The sequence below is a fragment of the Caloenas nicobarica genome, chromosome 5 (assembly GCF_036013445.1).
Source record: "Caloenas nicobarica isolate bCalNic1 chromosome 5, bCalNic1.hap1, whole genome shotgun sequence".
Taxonomy (NCBI): Eukaryota; Metazoa; Chordata; class Aves; order Columbiformes; family Columbidae; genus Caloenas; species Caloenas nicobarica.
Window position 1 is genome coordinate 43,180,605 of NC_088249.1, and position 24,606 is coordinate 43,205,210.

The 24,606-nt window shown below is 42.6% G+C and overlaps 1 protein-coding gene across 1 annotated transcript in view; it reads right to left on the bottom strand.

Annotated features, from left to right (window-relative positions):
• Positions 1–6,918: 6,918 nt before the first annotated feature.
• The window catches only part of LOC135989814 (inositol 1,4,5-trisphosphate receptor-interacting protein-like 1), a 35,598-nt gene continuing 17,910 nt past the window's right edge, over positions 6,919–24,606 (bottom strand). Inside the window, exon 2 of the mRNA XM_065636877.1 lies at positions 6,919–7,878. Coding sequence (XP_065492949.1) covers positions 6,919–7,878 — 960 coding nt within the window. The remainder of the gene's footprint in view (positions 7,879–24,606) is intronic.

The window sequence follows — 24,606 nt, forward strand, 5'->3', positions numbered from 1 at the left end:
TCTCCTTGCCCCAACGGAGGAGGACAGACAGGTGAGGGAGCTTTGGTTACGAAGTCAATGAAAGCAGAGCCCACCGCATCAGCCCTTCTACAAAATGCTCCGCAACTCTGGGGCTGCTAGGTTGTCAGCACCCTATGCCCACGTTCATCTACAAACTGTTGAAAGGACACTCGCTGGCAACAGAACATTTATGGAAACTTTTACACATGGTAAAGTCCCAGAGTGTCGCGATTGAGAGACGGGGACGCAGCTTGATGCAAGCAAGATGTCCGATTTATTGAACTAACACACATACATTTATACGTTCTAAGTTAAGCGCGTCTTAAGGTGATTGGCTAATCACTCTAACACATGCGCAAGACTACTTAAACAAAGTTTGTTGATTAGGTGATGTTCCCGCGACTATCAGTCGCCACCTGTGGTCACGTGTTGTTCTTTGTCCTAGGGCATAGGCGTTTGCTGGTAACCACAAGTTCTTTGTTCCTGGGCCTTGTCCGGGCATGTTGTGTTCCATGTCAACACTGGATTAGCATACAGGCCTCAGGCCCAGGCAACAGCTCTCGCTAACCCACATCTCCCCCTTTCTGTTTTAATTAAACATTTTGGCTATCCCAAGGTCGATGACCAACTAACTCAAGAACATCTTCTCTAACTAACATTTCCATAAACGAATCGCCAACTTGCGCCAGGGACAGACAAAAGTCTGTAACCCCAGTGCGATTTGCCCATGTAAGCCATACATTAGTACGGGGGTCAACCTGGTGCAATTCAAATCCCATGCTGACATATGTAAATACCCATAGGGCAACCACAACTATTCCCTTGCCCATCTCCGTAGCTTCTAAAACAGAGTTCATTCGAGGGCGGTGTTCTCTTCACCGGGCGTAGAATCTGGATTCAAGATGTCGTCAGAGGGCTGCTGCTGTAGTGCCTCTCGAAAGGGCCTCACATTTTTCGCTGGGATCCAACGGGGGCCTCTTTCTGTGGAGACACAAGCATAGCCTCTACCCCATGTAACGAGGGGATAGGGTCCCATTACTTTACCTGTTTCAGGGTCCCGAATTAGTACCGGTGGCTTGATTCTGGGTTCCAAGAGGGTGTTTGTGCTAAAATGTCGAACTATGGGAGGATTACTGTCCAACAGAGAACAATTCAAAAAATTAAAGACATATAAGGCTTTCTGTAATCGCTCTTCTGGGGTAGCAGTCCCTACTACTCCCCCTTTTTGTTTTTGTAACAAACACTTGAGGGATTGGTGCGAGCGCTCTATTAGGGATTGGCCTGTGGGGGAGTGAGGAATGCCGGTGGTGTGTGAGATTCCCCAAGAATTTAAGAAGGAATTTATTGATGAAGAGACATAGGCAGGACCATTGTCAGTTTTAATCTGTGAGGGTATTCCTAAAGTGGCAAAGGCTCGCGTCAGGTGCCTTTGAACATCTCGCGCTCTTTCTCCTGTATGACAAGAGGCAAACAATGCACCCGAAAAGGTGTCGATAGAAGAATGTATATACTTCAAACGACCAAATTCAGGAAAATGCGTAACGTCTGTTTGCCAAAGCTGCAGACTCTGTAACCCTCTTGGGTTAACTCCTCCGGCAACGGATGTAAAAGAATGTCTTTGGCAATCAGGACACACAGCAACAATATTTTTTGCCTGCTGCGTGGTGAGGTTAAATTGTCGTTTTAAACCTCCAGTATTTTGATGAAAAAAGGAATGGCTAAGTCGAGCTTGTGCTACACGATCGGGTAATACCTGTACGGGTAGCGTAAGCATATCAGCCTGTCGGTTTCCCTCGGCCATAAACCCAGGTAAAGAGGTATGGGATCTAATATGCATAATAAAATAGGAATGATGGCGAGAATCTAAGAGAAAGACAAGCTCCTGTAGCAAGGTAAACAAGGCTGCATGAGAAACATCACGGAGCACTGAGGCTTCTGCTCGTTGAACAATTCCTGCAACATAAGCAGAATCAGTAATTACATTGAGAGGGATAGACCATTTCCGGAAGGCGCGAACCACGGCTGACAATTCTGCTATTTGAGGAGAGCCCTGTACAATTTCTACATCAGAGTCCCAATGTCCAGACTTATCGTCCCACCAAAGGATAACGGACTTGTGGGTTCTACCCGATCCATCTGTGAAAACAGTAAAGGCCTGTAGAGGCTGATCGCTTCTTTTTGGCATCGGCAAAAGGTGAAAATTAGCGTGTAACAGTTTATGAGAAGGTGGATGCGAAGTAAGTTGGCCCGTATAACTGACTAGAGCTGTCCCTAATGCGTCCGATTGTTGTAATAGCCATTGCAAATAAACAGCTGTTACTGGTAGACAGATAAGGGTAAAGTCTGTTCCTGCTAAAGTCAACAGTCTTTGTCGAGCTTTGACGACAAGGGATGCAAACATTTCATGCTGTGTCGAAATAGTTTTTGTGGCTTGGTTGGGTAAAAAAATCCATTCAATAATCAGCAAAGGGTCCGGTTTCTGGCTATCCCACTGAAAGATCAGTGCATGAGGTTGCCGTGCAGGATTCAAAATGATGAGTTGAAAAGGTAACTCAGGTGCCCATCGATGCGCTTGTTTGTTGGTAATTGCCATGGCAACTTTCTGTAGGGCGTTAACAGCTTCAGGATTAAGGTTCCGTGGGGCACAGAGATCTGAGCCTCCTTTGAGCATTTCAAATAATGGGCTTAGGTCTGCATTAGTAATGCCAAGCAAGGGTCTAACCCAATTGATTGTTCCTAGCAGTTTTTGTACATCATGTAAGTTTTTTACCTCCGTGGCTATTTGTAAAGGCTGAGGAATAACAGTTTGAGTTCGTATGCGCCACCCTAAGTACTTCCATGGTGGCGTCCGTTGTACTTTTTCTGGGGCAATACAGAGGTTTGCCGATTTAATGGCAACCATCACAAGGGCTACGGCTTCCTCCATGACTTCATGGTGTTCTGCTGCTACTAGAATGTCGTCCATATAATGATACAGTAAGACATGGCGCATCATGGTTCTAATTGGACTAAGTATCTTAGCTACATACCACTGACATATTGTGGGACTGTTTTTCATTCCTTGTGGCAGCACAACCCAGTGGTACCTTTGTAATGGGGCTTGCATGTTGACGCTTGGTACAGAAAAGGCAAATTTAGAGGCATCATCTGGATGCAAGGGAATATTGAAAAAGCAATCTCTAAGGTCAATGACCGTTAAATGCCAATCACGAGGAATCATAGTAGGTGATGGAAGTCCTGGTTGTAGAGCTCCCATGCTTTCCATAGCGTCATTAATTTTCCGGAGGTCATGGAGCAGGCGCCACTTGCCAGTGTGTTTTTTGATAACAAAAACCGGCGAATTCCAGGGGCTGTTAGAAGACACAATATGTCCCTTCGATAGTTGTTCTGCAACTAGTTCTTGGAGGGCGTGAAGTTTTTCTATAGGTAGGGACCATTGATCGACCCAAACAGGGGTTTCAGTTTTCCAGATTAATTTTAGGGTCTCACGCCCCTCAATGGCCCCACCTAAAAATGTGCCTGGGTAGTTTGAAGAGACATACCCCATTGGGATAACATGTCACGCCCCCACAAAACCATGGGGACAGGTAAAACAAACGGTTTGACAGATGCTGTCTGGCCGCTTGCATCCTGTATCTGAATTAGTTCTAAGCTCTGTCGACTAGCTCCATATCCCCCTATCCCAGCTAACGCTTGGGAAACATCTGCTAGGGGCCATTGGAGAGGCCATTTGGCTTGAGAAATGACAGTAACATCCGCACCCGTGTCAATAATTCCGCACAGTACAACCCGTTGATTCCCACGAATAAGAGTACATCGACATGTGGGGCGTTTCTGCGTGATAGATTGGACCCATAAAATCTGCGGTTCTCCTGTGGAGCCAAAAGCTCCTTGCCTCTGTGGCATTAACTGGTCACTAGGCAGAGAATTATCAACTTTGGGCATTAAAACTAGTTGTGCAATCCGACTTCCCTTCGGTATAATACAAGGAGGAAACGGAGTCCAAGCCATGATTTTAATCTCTTGAGAACTGTCAGCATCTATTACCCCAGGTAATACAAAAAGTCCTGATAGCGTCGTAGACGACCTTCCTAACAACAATGCCTGCGTTGCGGGTGGTAAAGGGCCGACAATACCCGTGGGCAACAGATGGACTGAGGAATCAAGTAGCGTTACTGCAAAGGAGGTTGCCAGGTCCAAGCCGGCACTTCCTGCTGTTGCTGGGCAGAGGTCGGCAACGCTACTGCCCCCCCCCCTGCGCCCGCGGGGGGGCCATCCGCGGAACTTGTGTCTGCACGCGCCGCGGCCCCGCGCTCTGCGACCGGTTTCCCTGTATCGGTCGTCCCTGAGAGTCATACTTAGACCAGCATTGATTAGCATAATGCCGTCCCTTCTGGCATTTAGGGCAGATCCCGGGTATTTGGGGACGCCTCCAAGCACTCGTAGCGAGGCAATCTTTCTTAAGGTGGCCCGGCTTCTCACAGCCATAACAGTTTTGGGGCGGTGGAGTGGGGTTAACTGGCCCACGCATGGCCGCGAACGCGGCAGCCATAACCTCAAATTTATGGTCCATGGTGCCGATCCTGTTACAGGCTTCCACCATCTCGATTAGGGTAGGATTCTGATTCGGGAGAGACCTTAAGAGTTTTTTGCAGTCAGCGTTAGCATTTTCTACGGCTAACTTAAGGAGTAGAATTTCTCGGGCTTCCGTATTATCAATCTGTCTTTCTAGGGCTTGTTTTAATCTATCTATAAACTGCATATACGGTTCACGAGGTTCTTGGGTTATAGTAGTAAATGCTTTCTGGGGTCTGCCTGAATCAGGAACTTTCAGCAGAGCCCTTTTCGCTTCCTCTCGGAGTGCTTCTAAAGCTTCTCGAGGGATATCCCTAGCTTGAGCGACAGGGTCCGAAAACCGTCCCGTCCCTGTAAGATGTTCTATGGTCAACGCAGCTAAAGCAGCATTAGCATGCCCCGCATACCCCAGCAAAATTGTTTGCAATCCTGTTCTCCATTGAGATTCCCACATCGTATACTGAGTCGGAGTCAATAACAACCGCGCAAGAGACTTCAGATCGTGTGGGGTCATAACATATGTGTCAAATACCGAAGACAAAAGACTCGCAAAATAGGGAGAGGATAGCCCGTGCTCGGTAACAGTACGGCATAACTCTTTGATAACCGAGAAAGAGAGTGCTTCCCATTGGGCCCCCCCCCCCGCCCCCGATATATTACAGGGGCGACTATAGTTTTCGCTACTTCCAGCTCTCCTTCCTTCAACGCCTGGCGCTTAATTTCTCTCCAAACATCATGAGGGTCAGGGGGAAATAAGTCAGGCTCCTTCTCGGGGTCGATAGGCCCCGGATCAAAGGGATCATCATCAGGGGGATACCCTGCGGCGCAAGCTAATGGTGGCGCAGAAGGCTTCACCCCATTAGCAGCATCGGGAGAGGTTACGGGACAGGCAGAGGGTAACTGGGAAGGCGCTGATTCTTCCTCGCAGGAGCCCCGTTGCATTTGCTCCTGTGCTTTCACAGTCTCAAAAACAGTTCTCCATCTAGGGAGCATACGTTGCGACTCTTCGTCCCCCTCCGTAGCCGCATCCCATAACTTAACCCCTACATCGTCCCAAAGCTCACGTGTAAAAATCGAAGAGGCAGTTACTGTGGGGATTTTCACCTGCACCCACTTGAGCATTAACTTAAGATCCTGCCCTGAGAGGGTCTTCTTCCCATGCTTTTTAAGCAACGCTTTCATAAGCTCATAAACGTCTCTCTCAGGGGAAGACGCTTGATTCCCCATTTCTTTAGTTTCCAACGGTTTCATAAGTTCATAAACGTCTCTCTCAGGGGAAGACGCTTGATTCCCCATTTTTTTAGTTTCCCGCAGCTCACCTCTCGTTCCAGACGGAGGGATTAAGTAGCCGGCCGGCTTATCCTGCTTCCTTTCAGCAGCTCATTCAACGTCCTGCGGGACTCGCGACCTGCCACCAGATAGGCGGTTCTTCATTCCTCGGCGGTCTCACCGTAGGCGATCACGTCGGGGTCACCAATTTGTCGCGATTGAGAGACGGGGACGCAGCTTGATGCAAGCAAGATGTCCGATTTATTGAACTAACACACATACATTTATACGTTCTAAGTTAAGCGCGTCTTAAGGTGATTGGCTAATCACTCTAACACATGCGCAAGACTACTTAAACAAAGTTTGTTGATTAGGTGATGTTCCCGCGACTATCAGTCGCCACCTGTGGTCACGTGTTGTTCTTTGTCCTAGGGCATAGGCGTTTGCTGGTAACCACAAGTTCTTTGTTCCTGGGCCTTGTCCGGGCATGTTGTGTTCCATGTCAACACTCGATTAGCATACAGGCCTCAGGCCCAGGCAACAGCTCTCGCTAACCCACACCAGAGGGAAGGGCATCTCCTGAAGAGGCCTGCCGGTCAGTGTCCAGGTGGCAATGCCATCTCTGTCTCAAGCCTCCTTGCAATGGCCTCATCAGCTGCATGGCGTCCCACTCCCCAGCGTGTGCTTTTGCTCTGGAGAACACGTGCAGGAGCAATTCCCACTGGCAACAGAGCAGCGTCTTGTCCATGTCCAGCGTGCTCCGTTCTTCATCACCAGCTCCCCGGAGAGTGTCTGGGCTGGTCACATCCCGTACCACAGCCGCAGCGAACACACGGAGGCACATCAGTAGTGCTTCTCACTTGGGAGTGTCTAGGCCCCGGTGGAACCTGAAGCACAACAGTGTGACAGGAAGGAATGGTCAAAGTCATGAGCTGCAGCCACTGCAGTCATCAGCTGCTGCTTTGCTGAGGAGACTGCCTGGGGGATGACGTTGCTGCTCTCGTTTTCCCTTTCCTTTCTGTCTCCCGCAGCAGCCTCTTCAGCCACCTCACTGGTGTTGACACTGACCTCTGCTTACTCCATGGTCACGAATGTGTCTGAGTTGTCTTGCTCCACCGCCAAGATCAGCTCAATGGAGAGGGATGCCTCACAGGCGTTGGTCACCTTGAGCTTGCAGAAGCGTGGCGATGGCAGCACCGTGAGCTTGCATGCGGCTGACTGAAGCACGGCTACGCTGGCTGCTGTCATCAGCTCCTGGAGCCACAAGGCGGTTTTCTGCACGTCGAGATATGGGCCGGTGCAGAGGGTCTGTAGGAGGCTGGCTTCCTGACGGCCCATCAGCTCGTCCTCAGGGTGGTGGATGAAGCAGCGCATGTCTCCCAGCTTCCGCTCCCTTACGCACATGCACTGCAGTTCCACACGCAGGCGGGAGTTCCTCAGCGGCATCTCCCCTTCGGTGCCCAGCTCGAGATGGAAGGAGTGCCCAGGGGGTGGCTTCAGGGGCACAAGCAGGCGATAGACAAGGTCTTCTCCATGAGCATTCTGGCCTTCTAGGAAGCCGCCCAGCCCAACAGTGGGCTGCACGCGTGGCATGAAGTCATTGCCAGAGTGGACTCGGCAGACACAGAGAAGCTCATTCACCAGGTCTTCCACCATTGTGCACATTTGTTCCCTGTTTGGCAGCGGCCACGAGGTATACTCCTCCAGAAACCTGTCCACAGAGAAGGGGTCTTCCCCCTCTTCCTCTTCCTCTTCCTCCTCCTCCTCCAGGCTTCCACAGCTGCCATGCCTGCTGCTGCTTCCCGGCTCATGGCTCCTTTTCTTCAGCCGCCAGCAGAGCCCAAAGAGCAGGAGCAGGCCGCCAGCAACAGCCCAGATCTGCCAGTGCTGCAAGGCAGCGAGGAGCAGGGATGCCCAGGCAGAGACGCTCTGCTCCTGCTCCCTCTGCTCTTCCTCTTGCCTGTCCATAGAGAAGGGGTCTTCCCCCTCTTCCTCTTCCTCCTCCTCCTCCAGGCTTCCACAGCTGTCATGCTTCTGTAAAAAAAGGTGTATGCTACGTTAGAGAGTCTTAAGATGGATTTGGTTTCTGGTTGGGGAGAAGTACTGAGATGCAGAACCGATGTCATGAAGATCCCTCTGGTTTAAACATCTGTTCCATCATTTCTGCATCTGGGAGAGTCCGGATTTGATGACCAGTTCCATATTCCTACAATGGCCATAATGCCATCCCTGAAGCACTCTTGCCAAACCAAAGGGTGAGAAAGCGTCCAGTTCCATTGACTTTGGCCAGTGATTTCAACTTGCTCAAGTCAGTGGGACTTAAACACAAGATGAGACATAATCAGGTGCTTTACTGGTTTCCTCATTAGTGATGAGTTTGTCCCTTACATCCGAGGACACAATCCAGCAACTGAGATTAATACAAATTCCTTATGTTAAATCTGCCTCTGTTGAGATCTGTGTATGTGTTCAGAGAGAGAAAGATTGTTAGGGATTTTTTTTTCAGGATTTATTCTCTTCCCCTGCAGTTTCTATGGCATCCTCTTCATATTCTATTTATCTATCGTTCTCCATTTCCTAGAAATTTTTGTTTGTTTGTTTGTTTGTTTAATTTTTATTTGCTTTTTCACAGTGCTGAAGTAGCTTTAGTATCTTTTAAACCATTGCAGTATCTAATCCTAAAGACTCACCCCCACTTCTAGGAAATCTTAAATTCTGTGTCCAGATTCCTTGTAAACTGAAAAGCTGAAATGAGAGATGTGCTTGTCTCATGCCATTTGTTTATTTTCAAAGGCAGGAAGTGAGAAAATCTTGCAACTCTGAGTGGAAAAGGAATGACTATCACCATGCTGATCACAGGGTCATGGATCAGTTTCCAGATTTGTCCCCCTGACAATTTCTCTGCTGTAAGAAGCTCTTTCTCTCTTCTCCTACTCAAGAATTACACTCACAGCTACTTCTCCTGCTTGACATCTTCCTTTTTTCCACTCTTCCTGTCCCAGCACATTAAACAACCTCCTCATCCTGTCATAGTAGAATACCTGGCAAAATTGCTTCGCTTTTGACCATATGTCATTTGGTACTGTGCCAAAACTTTTATTATTTACACTTTTCTCCCTCTAAAAAGAAGCTTATATTGCTTTTAATTGAAGTTAAGGCACTTAAAATCCATCTGCTTTACACAGATCTAAGACTTCCTGTGGATCAAAGCTCATCCTGATGGCAGTCATGAGAATGTGAGTGCTATATGACATACCTAACCAGTCACAGCTGAGCCAGCTCAGTCTCTGAGTAGTGACAGCATGTTCATTGTAAACAGCCAAATAAACTTAGCAATAAAATATAAAATTAAACTTTGCCCCTAAAGTAAGGATAACTCTAGGAATGGCAGGATCTAAATGCTGTTCCATATGCACAGTTACTCTTCCAATGAATCCTTCCAGTGTTTTTTACACCTTGGATACCTTCTGAAGAAAATAAATATATTAAAATATTCAGAAAGAACAAAATAACCCTATTCGCCCTGCTTTTGAGACCTTTCTGTAAATTCTCATTTTTTTATTATGACTGTATAAAACTAATAACACATTATTATCAGGTTTTTTACTTGACTGAATAAAATCTATGAGTTCAGTCAGAGGAGAAGTAAATGATGTACCATGAATTAAGACAAAGCTAGCTTCTATGCAAAACAACAAAACCTACTTTGGAAAAGTCCAGTCTTTAACAGTGTATTACAATGGCAATACACGTTCTTCATAAAGAGATGAATCACCTCTAACAAAGGACTGAGACGTTTATTTCATTCTGTCATTATTCATATTGGCTCTCCAAGCCAAAATGTAAATGACTTAGGCCATATAGTGATAAAAATATCACTTCCTTTGTTCCCAACTTGTCTTGCTGCTCTTTTGACAAAATGTCATTCGCTACTGGAATTCGTCTGCTTAAATACTGTAAATATTGTTCTTACTCCTAAGAAAAGAACATGCAATTTTAGTGATGGAAAGAGAGAACTTCAGATCTGTATGCCCATGATGATGGTGATTCCCTGTAAATATCATGTGCTGTTTTTAATAAATAAACCATTCGCATACAAATAATAAACAAAAATAAAGCCCTGAACAGGTTCAGGAACTTTCCTTGTACTGAATAACTGGTGTGTTTCAGAAGCCTTTCTGATTAAAAAAGCACATGCTCTTTGACCATCGAAAAATTACTTTGTGGAAAATGTGAGTAAATACAATGGGTAATATATTCTTTGGCTACATGCTGTCAGCACTTCAGTGGCTGACGGTGAAAAAGAAGTAGTATGCTTATCAAACTCAGATCATGACAGAAACCATGTTCGCCATTGTGCTGGTCTGGGCTGGGGCTGAGTTAATTTTCTTCAGAGTAGCTAGTATGGGGCAGTGTTTTGGATATGTGCTAGAAACAGCGTTGATAATACAGAAATGTTTTAGTTACTGCTAAGCAGTGCTTACACACAGTCAAGGTCTTTTCTGCTTCTCACAACACCCCACCAGCATGTAGGTTGGGGGTACACAAAATGTTGGGAGGGGACACAGCCTGGACAGCTGACTCCAACTGAGCAAGGGGATATTCCATACCATATGACATCATGCCCAGCAATAAAACTAGGGGGAAGGTTGGCGGGGGGGTTCGCTGCTCGGGCATCAGTCAGTTGGTGGTGAGCCATCGTTTTCATTTGCACCACTTGTCTTTCTTGGGTTTTAGTTTTCTCTCTGCTGGTTTTTTCCCCTTTTGCTTAAAATATTATTATTATTATTGTTGGTTGTTTTTGTTGTTGTTAAACTGTTTTTTTCTCAACCCCCGTGTTTTCTCACTTTTACGCTTTTGATTCTCTCCCCCACCCCACTGTGGTGGGGAGTGACTGAGCAGCTGCGTGGTGCTTAGCTGCTGGCTGGGGTTAAACCACAATGACCACAATGGGCCAAAAAGGCTTGGGTTGATATTTGTGTCTGCCATTAAGCAACTCAGAAGCAAGAACTGGACTCTACCACACCCCCGACACCACAAGAATATGCAGGATCAACACTGTCAAGGACAGTGGGTCATCGTTCTAGCCAGGCAGACTACACAGCTCATCCTCTTGCCAGGGGAGGATGGACTGCTGCACGTGCTCCCCACCAAGGACAACATCTGCACAGGGGCAGTACAGACAGCTCATTCCAATAGGAGCAGCCTGTGTTCAGGCACCACCATTCTTTAGGGTCCTGCGACTCTAGGATAAGCATTGCTAAAACTGAGCTACGGGCCAAAGTAATTTTTGTGGTAGGCCATGGATTGGACATTCCTGCTCTAACATGCCTAGGTGCCTTATTCGTACTTATATATATGAGCTTCTATGGACAGATGATAATGCAATTTTTACCAAACCTTGAAACAATAGGCTTTTCCTTTGCAGTCATTGCAGAGTTCACCAGACCATTTTGCAAGTGTAAAAGCAAGTTTGGAAAATGGAGAAGAATTACTCTGTTTGGGTGTAAGAATGGGAAAAAGACAGGAGAAGAGGAAGGGAAATTGTGCTGGAAAGAAAGAAAAACCCTCTTAAATTATCTAGCACAGGGCTCCTCTTCAGTGTGCCTTACCAACGTTTTACACAGTCACTGCAGACAAATTTGTTCTCTGGTTTTTGTTGTTGTTGTTGTTTGGTTTTGGTTTTTTTTAAATTGTGCATCCTTTCTTTGGAACAAGTCCAGTTTTGGATTGAGTCAATGGATATATACCCCTTAACTTCTTAAATTTAGAATCAAACTGTTGCCTAGCTATGCATTTTCATGGTGGCTTACATTAGGTCATTTACAGCTTGTTCCTGCACCTGTTTGGGAAATATAGTTCATACTAACCTTGCAACAGCTCACAGCTTGCAGAGACAAACCCTGTCTGGCAGTAAGCTTGCTTTGACTTAGCAATGAACTACACTGTGTATATTATAGCCATTAATTCATCTGTTAATTTTTCAGTTCAACATACAGCATAAGTTAAATCAGTAGATCATAAAATAAAGACCAACACCTCTTCTAATACATATTTACTGTAAAAGGGCTGTGCTTTTCCAAATTGTCAGTCATGTCTGGATCTCTGTATTCTCAAAGAAAACCCCATTAAAATACTACACTTCACAAATATTTTGAAGTGTCCTTGTAAATCAGGAGCCTCAGTTCTATTTTGCAATGTGACTTAAAGCATTTTGGTTTTCCATAGCATTTGGGAATCTAAATGTTGAAGTCTCATTTTAAAATGGGACTTATATACTTTTGGAAATTTTACTTCTTGTCTAATAGTTTGTAGTCTGTTACATTCATGGTATTGTCAATATGTGTATAGGCATGGCAGATTTCTTCTACAGTTCTCTTTCATATCACAGCCTTTGAGGGACGTCTAGAAATATTTCTCGTCTTCCTTCAGGTCTTTGCAAATCTCTTTTGAGGAGAAAAGGATTCAGGAAGAATTTTTATGAACATTTCAGTTTTCTTTGTATGCTAAGTAACAAATGTGTGAAATAAAGGACTGCCATGAAAAAGCAAATACATTACATATTGAATCCATGTCACAGTTCAGAGTTCTAAGCCAAATACTCAGCTACATGACAAAAACCAGAATCAACTGACTCCAATGGTTTCTGATGTACTACCAGCCAGAAGCCAGAAGGCATTGTTTTTCTCTGGCAGTCAACATTTCAATTCCAGTAAATATTCATTGACTGATACTTTTCTAAGTAGCTGTGGTGCTGTTATAAATTTTGCCAGTTTGTGTAAGTCAGCAAAAAGCCATGAAAGCTCACTCTTAATATCACACATGGACAGCTTAAGTCAGCAGTGCAGTTACCACTACAGGAGACCAAAGTAACACCGAACGAGCTAAGCTAAATTCTAAAGGAAGTTCAAGAACAAGAAAGAAAGGAAGGAAAAAAGCCTTTCCTACACTTAAATGCTTGCCCTGTTATTTTATTATTCATTATTCTTTGGACTCTACAGTTCTTCTTCTCCTTCTGGCCTGCAGGCATATAACTCTGATTTCCACAGAAGCAAGACACTCCTTTTAAGAATTTGGCCTCAAACTTTCTGAATTAGGCACAGTCATTTAAAACAAAACAAAACAAAACAAATATATTTCTTAATGTCTAGCACATCTAGATGACTGAGGTCTCTAGACATAATAATTTTAAATTCTTAATACATTGTTATAGTTGATGACAAGAACACACAAATCTAGACAAAATTAACAAAATGAAAAAAGAATAATTTTGTGCAGATGCTGTTAATGTAACTGCTTTAGGAGTACTCCACTTAGTTGTGCAGGCTCTCTCTAATTTGCCATTTCCCTCATCTGCTCTAGGCACTGATATCTAACAAAGCACACTGCAGAATACAGTATGAGCTGGGTATTAAGAATCATGAACATAATGTTTTAATGAGAGTCCTCCCTCTGACTTCTTGAGTGAACTGGGTAAATCACTTCGCTCTATATACTCAGTTTGTTAATTTGTTTAATGGATTATAACTATACCTGGACCAGAACTTCATCACCCACTATTATCACTTCGAGAGCTTGGTGCTCATTTAACAAATACTTAAGAGCTGCAGCTGTGATTCTGTCTAGTCTTCATGGGAGAAATTTTCTTTGACATCTTCCTGCTATTTCTAGAGATCTTGAGGAGGGTGAAATATGTGGACCATAAATTTTATACTGAAGAGAGAATCATATAGGCCACTGTTCTGGGAACGATCGGGATTATAGTTGGACATTGCGATGCTTATAACAAAGGTGCTAACAGCAAGTTGCCAAAGCACATTCATCAGGGCATTTGGCAGTCACTAGCTGTTGCAGTTTGGTACATTCTACTGTTTATTTGGTGTCCATGGGGACAAGATGACACAGGTGAGAGGATGATAGATCAGATTGGACCAATGATCAATTCTAGTTTACTATTCCACCTTCTATTCAGCATGATATTACACTTATAGAATTTTCCATTCAGCGACCTCAATAATTTGAAGGCATTAATGAGGTAATTTCTCACAAGGGTACAAGATTACTGTCACCACTTTTTAAGGAAGATAAAACTCATACTGACAGTCACTGCAGTTCAACAATAGAGCAAGGCGAACTTTTGGACCAAATATTTTTTATACCCAAAACAAGTAGATTTGGGTCAATGGATGTATTCGATAAATTAGTGTCCATTTTATGAAATAATTTGAAATTAGTGGAATGGGGAGGCCCTTAAAAAAATCCTAATAATTGGAATTCCAGGCAATTGCAAAATTATTCTTAAATTAATGTTTTGCTTTGAAATTAAGTTCAATTTAATTTTTAGAAAGTAATTTTAAATAATTATATGTTCAAAGCTGAACATAAATGAAATACAATTGTGATTTTAAAAAAACCCAACCAACCAACCAAACAAAAAACCAACAAACCCAAAACAAACGACAAAATCTGCACAGACATGTTCGCAACTGTGCTGAAAATGAACTCAGATCAAGGAAGTCTGTTTTCTAGCTTGGACCTTCTCTGCTGCCAGTAACACAGCAAATAATTTGGAGCTGAGAAAGACTGGAACGTCATTAATTATAAAAAAACCCCAAACTGAAAGAGAATTAAATGCCCACAGAAATGTTATGCTTCTTTCAGGAATGAAAATATGTATAAATTGAACATTCATAAACAAGGTCTTTGAATGTTCATGGGAAAAACAATAAAAAGGTGACAGACTTCAGCCATTGCCATTGCACCTTCTGGAGAGAAAATTCTTCATTGACTTCAGTCTACATCTATCTGGTGAGAAAAACCCTGATCTTCTCCCATCTTGTTTGTGACTCATTATTATCTTGGATGCAAAAATTATCTCTGGGGACTTCTTTAGTTAACATAAAAGAGTATTATTCTATGAAAGCATCCTCCAACATCACCCAAGTAATAAAAAAATAGAATCCAGTGACATTTCTAGTGAACAAATGAAGCAGTCTGAGGCTGGAGATTGCCAAAATCTCAATGCACTTTCATAATAGGAGATTCTAATTTCAGAGAATACCTCAGTGCTGACCACCAAGCGAGAGGGAATATGGTGGATCAGCTTGGATCTCCTCTTATATTGCTTGTTAAAACTATTTCAATGAGAATGGCAGATACAGGCTATATTTACTGTTGATGAAAATAAACCTTGTCACTTGCTTTTTGGTAGAACGGAACAGAAAATATTCTTTTTTGTAGTATGAAGCTCCCGCTTTGGTTTTCTTAGTGAATGTAGGACTTAAAGAATATAAGAGTCAATAAGACACCCACCCAATATTTTCTTCTCCATTAGAAGGAACACATAATTTTTTTTTAAATCATCATAGATTTAGTCCAATCTTTTAGACAGCTAGGAACCTCAAAGTTAGGCTGTGAGGAAACTTCACACAATCGAACACTATAGTGGAAGGAAATCTCTAGGATGACGAAAGCTTTAACATCCATCGTGCCATGAAAATATCACACGTTATTCTATTGGCAAGAAGAACAAAATTAAATCTAAAAATAGAGAGAATGCTAATTTAACTTTAAAAAGATCTGGCATGGCAGTATTAATTCCAAATTTGAGCAGTCATTTTGAGCCATTACTGAGACAGGGTCTTTTCTTATTCCTACTGCGTTCTGGTTTATCTGTTCCTTCTTCTCATTGTGAAGTAACTCAAGAAAATAAATAACAATCGTTATATAATAGAAATCAAATTAAATGATTTGCCACGTGATGTCTGATAATTAACTAAATAAGATTCCCTCAAACAAGCAAATATAACTTGTTTTTATAGCTACATTAAAATGTGAATCTTAAGCAAAACAAGAACATAAATCTCACTAGAAGATGTTATAGTAAAAATCAAACAGAATTCTGAGTAGAGAGGAGGCTTTATTGAAGGCCATAAAACCTCTTCAGATGCCAGTGGAAAAAAATTATGATAATAAAATCAGCTCCAGTTTAATGGCTTGGTAAATGAAGAGAACATTATGCAGAGTTCTACAGGGTGCCTACAGTCCACCCCATTATCATCTCCTCCCCACAATCACAGAGTGCTTTCTCTAAATGCCTCACTTTCAGCTGTTCACCTTGGGGGCTGCTCCTCTCTCCCCACCGACAATGGTTTAGTGGCCAGTGCATCCTTTCAGGGAAGTACAACTCAGGTGAGCTACAACCTGGTGCAGTCAAAGGCTGCAGCCCTTCCATGGGTGCAGAGCCATCGCTCCAGGGAGGTGCCTCAGGAGAGTACATACAGCAGGCTCAGTCCGTCAGCAAAAGACACATATGGAGGGAGGGCCCATTAAAAGAACATTAATATCCAAAACTAGGATTAAATTCTGCACGCTATATTCAAGAGTATAGGGGTTTTTTTCCCCTTAAAGAAAAAAAGCATCAGTATATAATCATCTGCAGTGCCCTTACCATAAAGTGGGGGAAAGCCTCTGGCTAAAAGTGAAAACAACATGTTGCCTTTTCTGACATACATTCTGTCAGGATGCTTCAACCTCTAGTCTTCTAGTCCCAGGCCTTGCTTTGGAGAAAAAGCCCAAGAAGGAAGATCTTGTCAGGATGTAAATGCAACATTAGGCCACTACATGCATGCAAATTCTAAAATAGGAATTCAGAATATCTGAAACCAATGCAGTGATAGAAAAGCACACTGAAAACACTCCCTGAATTCCTCTTTCTTTATTTCATGGAAATTTGTCTCCTACATGCTAGTGAGTTTATCATATAAACACCTTTTATTAGAGATAGTCTAAAATACAAGGGAATCGGCAGAACTTGGAATGAGAGTTGCCAGAACTCTGGAAAGAGCTTTTCCAGTTTCAATTCCAACTGTGCATTTAATATTCTCAGTTAAAACAGCAGCTTTAAGCTCTCAAGTATTTTTTTGTTTTTTAGAAAATAATTAGAGATTTCACATACATGGTGGAAATAGGAAGGGCAGATGACAAAAAAGACTTCTACAGAATGAGAGAATGGTGCATGAAAAGGAGGTGAAAGTTTCTAGGCCTAGACCTAGCTCTGCAGGACACAAAAAGAGAATAAAATTAGAACATAGCATAAGACACATCCTGTTCAATTTAAAGCTGCAGTTTCCTTTTGGCCCAGACTAGCAACTTCTCCTCCGAAATGTGAGCCTGCAAGATGATAACAGAATCATAAAATCATAGAATAGTTCGGGTTGGAAGGGACCTTTAGAGGTCATCTAGTCCAACCCCCTGCAATGAGCAGGGACATCTTCAACTAGATCGGGTTGCTCGGAGCCCCGTCCAGCCTGGCCTGGAATGTCTCCAGGGATGGGGCAGCTACCACCTCTCTGGGCAACCTGTGCTGGTGTTTCACCACCCTCATCATAAAAACTTTCTTCCTCATATACAGTCTGAATCTCCCCTCTTTTACTTTAAAACCACTACCCCTTGTTGTATCGCAACAGGCCCTACTAAAGGTCCGTCCCCATCTCTTGCAGTCATGAGAATGTGAGTGCTACATGACATACCTAACCAGTCACAGCTGAGCCAGCTCAGTCTCTGAGTAGTGACAGCATGCTCATTGTAAACAGCCAAATAAACTTAGCAATAAAATATAAAATTAAACTTTGCCCCTAAAGTAAGGATAACTCTAGGAATGGCAGGATCTAAATGCTGTTCCATATGCACAGTTACTCTTCCAATGAATCCTTCCAGTGTTTTTTACACCTTGGATACCTTCTGAAGAAAATAAATATATTAAAATATTCAGAAAGAACAAAATAACCCTATTCGCCCTGCTTTTGAGACCTTTCTGTAAATTCTCATTTTTTTATTATGACTGTATAAAACTAATAACACATTATTATCAGGTTTTTTACTTGACTGAATAAAATCTATGAGTTCAGTCAGAGGAGAAGTAAATGATGTACCATGAATTAAGACAAAGCTAGCTTCTATGCAAAACAACAAAACCTACTTTGGAAAAGTCCAGTCTTTAACAGTGTATTACAATGGCAATACACGTTCTTCATAAAGAGATGAATCACCTCTAACAAAGGACTGAGACGTTTATTTCATTCTGTCATTATTCATATTGGCTCTCCAAGCCAAAATGTAAATGACTTAGGCCATATAGTGATAAAAATATCACTTCCTTTGTTCCCAACTTGTCTTGCTGCTCTTTTGACAAAATGTCATTCGCTACTGGAATTCGTCTGCTTAAATACTGTAAATATTGTTCTTACTCCTAAGAAAAGAACATGCAATTTTAGTGATGGAAAGAGAGAACTTCAGATCTGTATGCCCATGATGATGGTGATTCCCTGTAAATATCATGTGCTGTTTTTAATAAATAAACCATTCGCATACAAATAATAAACAAAAATAAAGCCCTGAACAGGTTCAGGAACTTTCCTTGTACTGAATAACTGGTGTGTTTCAGAAGCCTTTCTGATTAAAAAAGCACATGCTCTTTGACCATCGAAAAATTACTTTGTGGAAAATGTGAGTAAATACAATGGGTAATATATTCTTTGGCTACATGCTGTCAGCACTTCAGTGGCTGACGGTGAAAAAGAAGTAGTATGCTTATCAAACTCAGATCATGACAGAAACCATGTTCGCCATTGTGCTGGTCTGGGCTGGGACTGAGTTAATTTTCTTCAGAGTAGCTAGTATGGGGCAGTGTTTTGGATATGTGCTAGAAATAGCGTTGATAATACAGAAATGTTTTAGTTACTGCTAAGCAGTGCTTACACACAGTCAAGGTCTTTTCTGCTTCTCACAACACCCCACCAGCACATAGGTTGGGGGTACACAAAATGTTGGGAGGGGACACAGCCTGGACAGCTGACTCCAACTGAGCAAGGGGATATTCCATACCATATGACATCATGCCCAGCAATAAAACTAGGGGGAAGGTTGGCGGGGGGGTTCGCTGCTCGGGCATCAGTCAGTTGGTGGTGAGCCATCGTTTTCATTTGCACCACTTGTCTTTCTTGGGTTTTAGTTTTCTCTCTGCTGTTTTTTTTCCCCCTTTTGCTTAAAATATTATTATTATTATTGTTGGTTGTTTTTGTTGTTGTTAAACTGTTTTTTTCTCAACCCCCGTGTTTTCTCACTTTTACGCTTTTGATTCTCTCCCCCACCCCACTGTGGTGGGGAGTGACTGAGCAGCTGCGTGGTGCTTAGCTGCTGGCTGGGGTTAAACCACAATGACCACAATGGGCCAAAAAGGCTTGGGTTGATATTTGTGTCTGCCATTAAGCAACTCAGAAGCAAGAACAGGACTCTACCACACCCCCGACACCACAAGAATATGCAGGGTCAACACTGTCAAGGACAGTGGGTCATCGTTCTAGCCAGGCAGACTACACAGCTCATCCTCTTGCCAGGGGAGGATGGACTGCTGCACGTGCTCCCCACCAAGGACAACATCTGCACAGGGGCAGTACAGACAGCTCATTCCAATAGGAGCAGCCCATGTTCAGGCACCACCATTCTTTAGGGTCCTGCGACTCTAGGATAAGCACTGCTAAAACTGAGCTACGGGCCAAAGTAATTTTTGTGGTAGGCCATGGATTGGACATTCCTGCTCTAACATGCCTAGGTGCCTTATTCGTACTTACATATATGAGCTTCTATGGACAGATGATAATGCAATTTTTACCAAACCTTGAAACAATAGGCTTTTCCTTTGCAGTCATTGCAGAGTTCACCAGACCATTTTGCAAGTGTAAAAGCAAGTTTGGAAAATGGAGAAGAATTACTCTGTTTGGGTGTAAGAATGGGAAAAAGACAGGAGAAGAGGAAGGGAAATTGTGCTGGAAAGAAAGAAAAACCCTCTTAAATTATCTAGCACAGGGCTCCTCTTCAGTGTGCCTTACCAACGTTTTACACAGTCACTGCAGACAAATTTGTTCTCTGGTTTTTGTTGTTGTTGTTTGGTTTTGGTTTTTTTTAAATTGTGCATCCTTTCTTTGGAACAAGTCCAGTTTCGGATTGAGTCAATGGATATATACCCCTTAACTTCTTAAATTTAGAATCAAACTCTTGCCTAGCTATGCATTTTCATGGTGGCTTACATTAGGTCATTTACAGCTTGTTCCTGCACCTGTTTGGGAAATATAGTTCATACTAACCTTGCAACAGCTCACAGCTTGCAGAGACAAACCCTGTCTGGCAGCAAGCTTGCTTTGACTTAGCAATGAACTACACTGTGTATATTATAGCCATTAATTCATCTGTTAATTTTTCAGTTCAACATACAGCATAAGTTAAATCAGTAGACCATAAAATAAAGACCAACACCTCTTCTAATACGTATTTACTGTAAAAGGGCTGTGCTTTTCCAAATTGTCAGTCATGTCTGGATCTCTGTATTCTCAAAGAAAACCCCATTAAAATACTACACTTTACAAACAGGCCCTACTAAATGGTGTTCTGATCTCCCTCATAGACCCCTTTTAATGTCTCCCTAGAGCCTTTCCTTCTCCAAGCTGAACAACCCCAGCTGTCTCAGCCTGTCCTCACAGCAGAGGTGTTCCATCCCTCTCATCATTTTTGTGACCTCCTCTGGCCCCTCTCCAACAGGTCCATGTCTGTCCTGTGCTGAGGGCTCCAGAGCTGGATGCAGTGATCCAGGTGGGGTCTCACCTGAGCAGACCAGAGGGGCAGAATCACCTCCCTTGACCTGCTGGCCACACGCTCCTTTTTATGCAGCCCAGGATATGGTTGGGTTTCTGGGCTGCGAGTGCACATCGCTGGCTCATGTCCATTGCCAGCTAGTCATGTGGGGGGAAGTTTCCCTTCCCATCATTCATGGGGCCTGCAAAAGTTACACTCAAAGCAAGGAATTGAAATGCAGTTTGTGCATCACTATTCTCAGGTTATCTGTGAGCCCGTATTAGTAGACTATGAAACTGGGGGTTTCCTCCAGCTCTTCTTTATTTAGGTGAGCTGATAGGAGATGTGAAGCGCATAGGTATGAATACATTGCTAAAAAAATAGATGAACATAGCCTAGAACCAACTGGATAGCACAAGTCAACCCTATTAAAAATCTTAAACATCTTTGTGTGGGCAAAGCAGTGGGTCGTGCATTTGAGGCACTGATGCATTAAATGAAGTGTTGCCCTCATGTGCTGTCGGCACCATCCCTCTGTATTGTGTGCATTCCACATGAAGCAGCTGAATAGCTTTATGCCCATTATTTTCTTGTCTCTGTGCTTACACTATTTTCTCACAGAGAAACTAATGATGGTGGTGTCTGTTCAGCAGCCTGGAATGAGAGCTAATCTGACAGTTTGTGTCACAACTACAGTTTGTAATGGAATTATTAAAGAGAGGGACAGGTCTAAAGGGTAAGCTTCAAATATTACAGGTTGAGAGAAAGAGAGAGGGAGGAATAATGATCGCTATGCACTGAAGCAGTTTGAGAAGTGGGGAGCTAAAAAATCCTTCAAACAGGAGGAAAGAGCAGAGTCAGGTTCTGGCTTTTCAGGAGTTCATGTGAAATACTGGAAAATGGTCATTCAGGTTATCTTCCATTTCCCCACCATGCACACTTACCCATGCCAAACTCTATTTTGCTCTACAAACATATTGTGTCCCCAATCTTGTGCTTGTTTAAGGTTTTGTTGCTAGCTATTCAGCCTAGGCAACCCAAAAATGAAGTCAGAATGAATAGTTAGAATGTAATTCTATACTATGATCTGCTAGCAATAGGGTTAAATATGTCTGTACAGGGAATCAGCAGGGTGACTGGAATGATCAGTAGTGTGTGCAGGCTGTAGGGCAAGCTTGCAGCACCACAGATTACCGACAGGTTATGCTGGCTAAGGCCAACTGATTGAAAATGAGCATGTTAGTAATGTCTGCATTAATCTGCATACCTTAGGAGGGGAGACCTGCCCGTTCTTGAGTTTCTTCTCTAATTGGAAACAAACAAATTGGAAGCAGAATTCTTGATGGAATGTAAGCTGTTGTTAGCCAGCATTGTCAGCAATGTCTTTCAGAGTTCTTTGAACCTGCTATTTCCAAAGTGTAGCAGCAGAATAATGCAAGACAATCTTTATATTTTGTTTTAGAGAAGGCTGCATCTCAGCCTGCTAGGGAAGCACCTACGGAAGCTAAAGTTGGGAATACTTTGACTATTTACAGGGCTTGAATACACTATAATTAAGCAATAAACTGTGAATAAATCAACTTCCATGTAATGGAAATATACCAATATGACATCTAGAGATGGACAGCACCATATGACACATGAAACAAACTTAAGTTATAAAAAAGACTCGTAGTTTTGAATTTGCCCCAATTTATTCCAAAGCAAAACTAATTCATCAGAAAGACTGAACAAGATGAAAAACAGAATAACTCAGGGATACAGCTGACATATCTACTGTAAATCAGAAAGAGGATGGTTGAACTCAGCTTTTCTATATCTTAAGGTGAACTAAAGCAGTATAACTACAAAATATACTGGGATTTACACAAGTTTTCTGGATGATTCATTCATTCCAGCTGTAGAGGGCAAACAGGGCAAATAAGAACCTAAAAGCAATGATTTCAGCTAGCATATAGGTACCTTTTTTTTTTTTTTTTAATAGCCGTTATTTCCCTTATTAATCAACATGAAAATTTGAAAGAACAATTTTGGAAGTATTAGAATGTTTGCTTTGATTTTTCTGTTATTTATTTATTTATTTGTGGGCTGTGTTTTAATTATTTCCCTCCCCTCTACCTAAACAGTTCACGGCATGTGGCCTTTTTCTAGGGGTATGTCAAACATAATGCTCAGGAAAAATCCAGGCTTGTTAGTTAATGTGTCTAAATTAATAACCGGTTTACGAAGTGTTACCTCTTTTTGACATTCTGTCCCATAACAGGAGAACTATGTGTGTTTCATAAAAAGTAAAAGGGAGTCTGCTTAAAACTAGCAACAGCAAATCATCATGCAGTTTAATTTTGGCCTGTAGCACTCTGTATTACTCAGGATCATATATTTAAATATCGGCCTGAGACAATGTTACATCTCTATTCGTTAAGCACCAGAAATTGTGTTCCACAACACAGATATTAAAGCCTCAGAGCACTGGCAGTTCAGAAAAACTATAAACACAGTGCAGGTGAGGCTGGGAAGGGAGCGCACTTGTTAAATCATATACACTTCCTATCTAATGTAATATATTATCTATATATTTGCTTATTCTAGAAGAATTAAATCTATGGAAGATAATGGAGGAGAATTACAAACTAGGAATATGTGCAGTTTATTCACTGCTTGGTGTGTTGATATTCACTAAGCATAAGCCAATCACCACAGATGCTGATGAGATCAAAATTCATCCCAAGTAATCTTTCTTCCATGTATAGTGCCATAAATTAGGCAAGAATATTTTCAGTGGGGATTGACTGAAACACTGGGATTTGGCTACTACTAGAGCCAAGAATAAAGACTGAACTCCGGCTCAATCTGAAATGGCTATTCCTAGGCATTTATACAGACCTAGAATTACATTCGGCCCTTTGAAGGCAACCGCGAGGCTGATGTGGCCCCCGGTGAAAAAGAGTTTGACACACTTGAACTACAGCATTGCAACACCAGGGAACTGTTTCCGATTTCTATTGGAACTGGTATTCAGTTGTGACTGCAAACATGGAAATTGTTGGCCAGAGTATCTTTAGTCAAGTAGGAAAAACCTCACAATTTCCATTTCACAGAAAGAGAGACAAAACCTTTCACAGATCTATTCTATCAATACTTTTGCTAAGTAGAAAATTTGAGGGCATTGGGGGAGAGGCAGGGAAGGCATAGAGACAGAGGTCACTGCCTCTTTGACAGTGCTACCTTATGTTTTACTCCAGGGTAATTCCAAAAATAAGAAGTTCCCTTGGCCACTAAGTCCTAGAGGATAGTATGTATAATCTTCATGAATTTTAGGTTGGTGTTATGCTTATATTTCAGTTATAAGTTCATAAAATATGGGGCTTATAAACTATCACCAAAATTTTTCCTCTGCCACACCAGATACAAATGAGAATTTTATCATTGTTGTACCAGGATTACTATTATTAAAAAATACATTAAGACTGAATAAATACTTATAGAATCAGTGAGAGAACACATTTCTGCTGGTTCATGTTCCAGCATACTAAAATTTTTCTCAGCTTTGTAACACAGAACCTTTCCCTGAACAACAGGAGTCTTTAGATCCCAGTACTGATGTTGTCTCGCTGGAAAAGTGTGCACAAACATCATTCAGTGTGCTAGGAGATATTCCATAGTTTTCCTCTGTGGAAGCTTCACTTAGAGGGAAGCAGAAGGAACCATGCTTTAATGTCTTCAGTAGGCATCTCTCTCCCTCACACTGCACACCACTTCCATCGACAGCTGAGCACTTTGCAACAGCTGATTAAGTTCATAAGGAAAGGTGTAACTAAGCAACCGTAAATACTCAAAGGGGACCGCATTTTAGCTGCAAACTCTTCAGAATGCCTTCCTCAACAGTATCTGGCTCTGGTTTGGTTTCTGCTACGCCATTTAAACAGGTTAATCTCAGCCAGCCCCTTGCCCATTTTGGTCATATTAGTATGGTTACAGACACCGAAGCAAGGGAGAGCCATTTTCATCACTTGTTGCTGGAATCCAGAGGAAAGTTATCTAGCTATTTCAAAACCCATTTCCAAACAAGTATCAAAACCAACTAGAAAATGACTATTGATCACTTATAATTCTTTTTTTTCTTCTTGCAGCAAA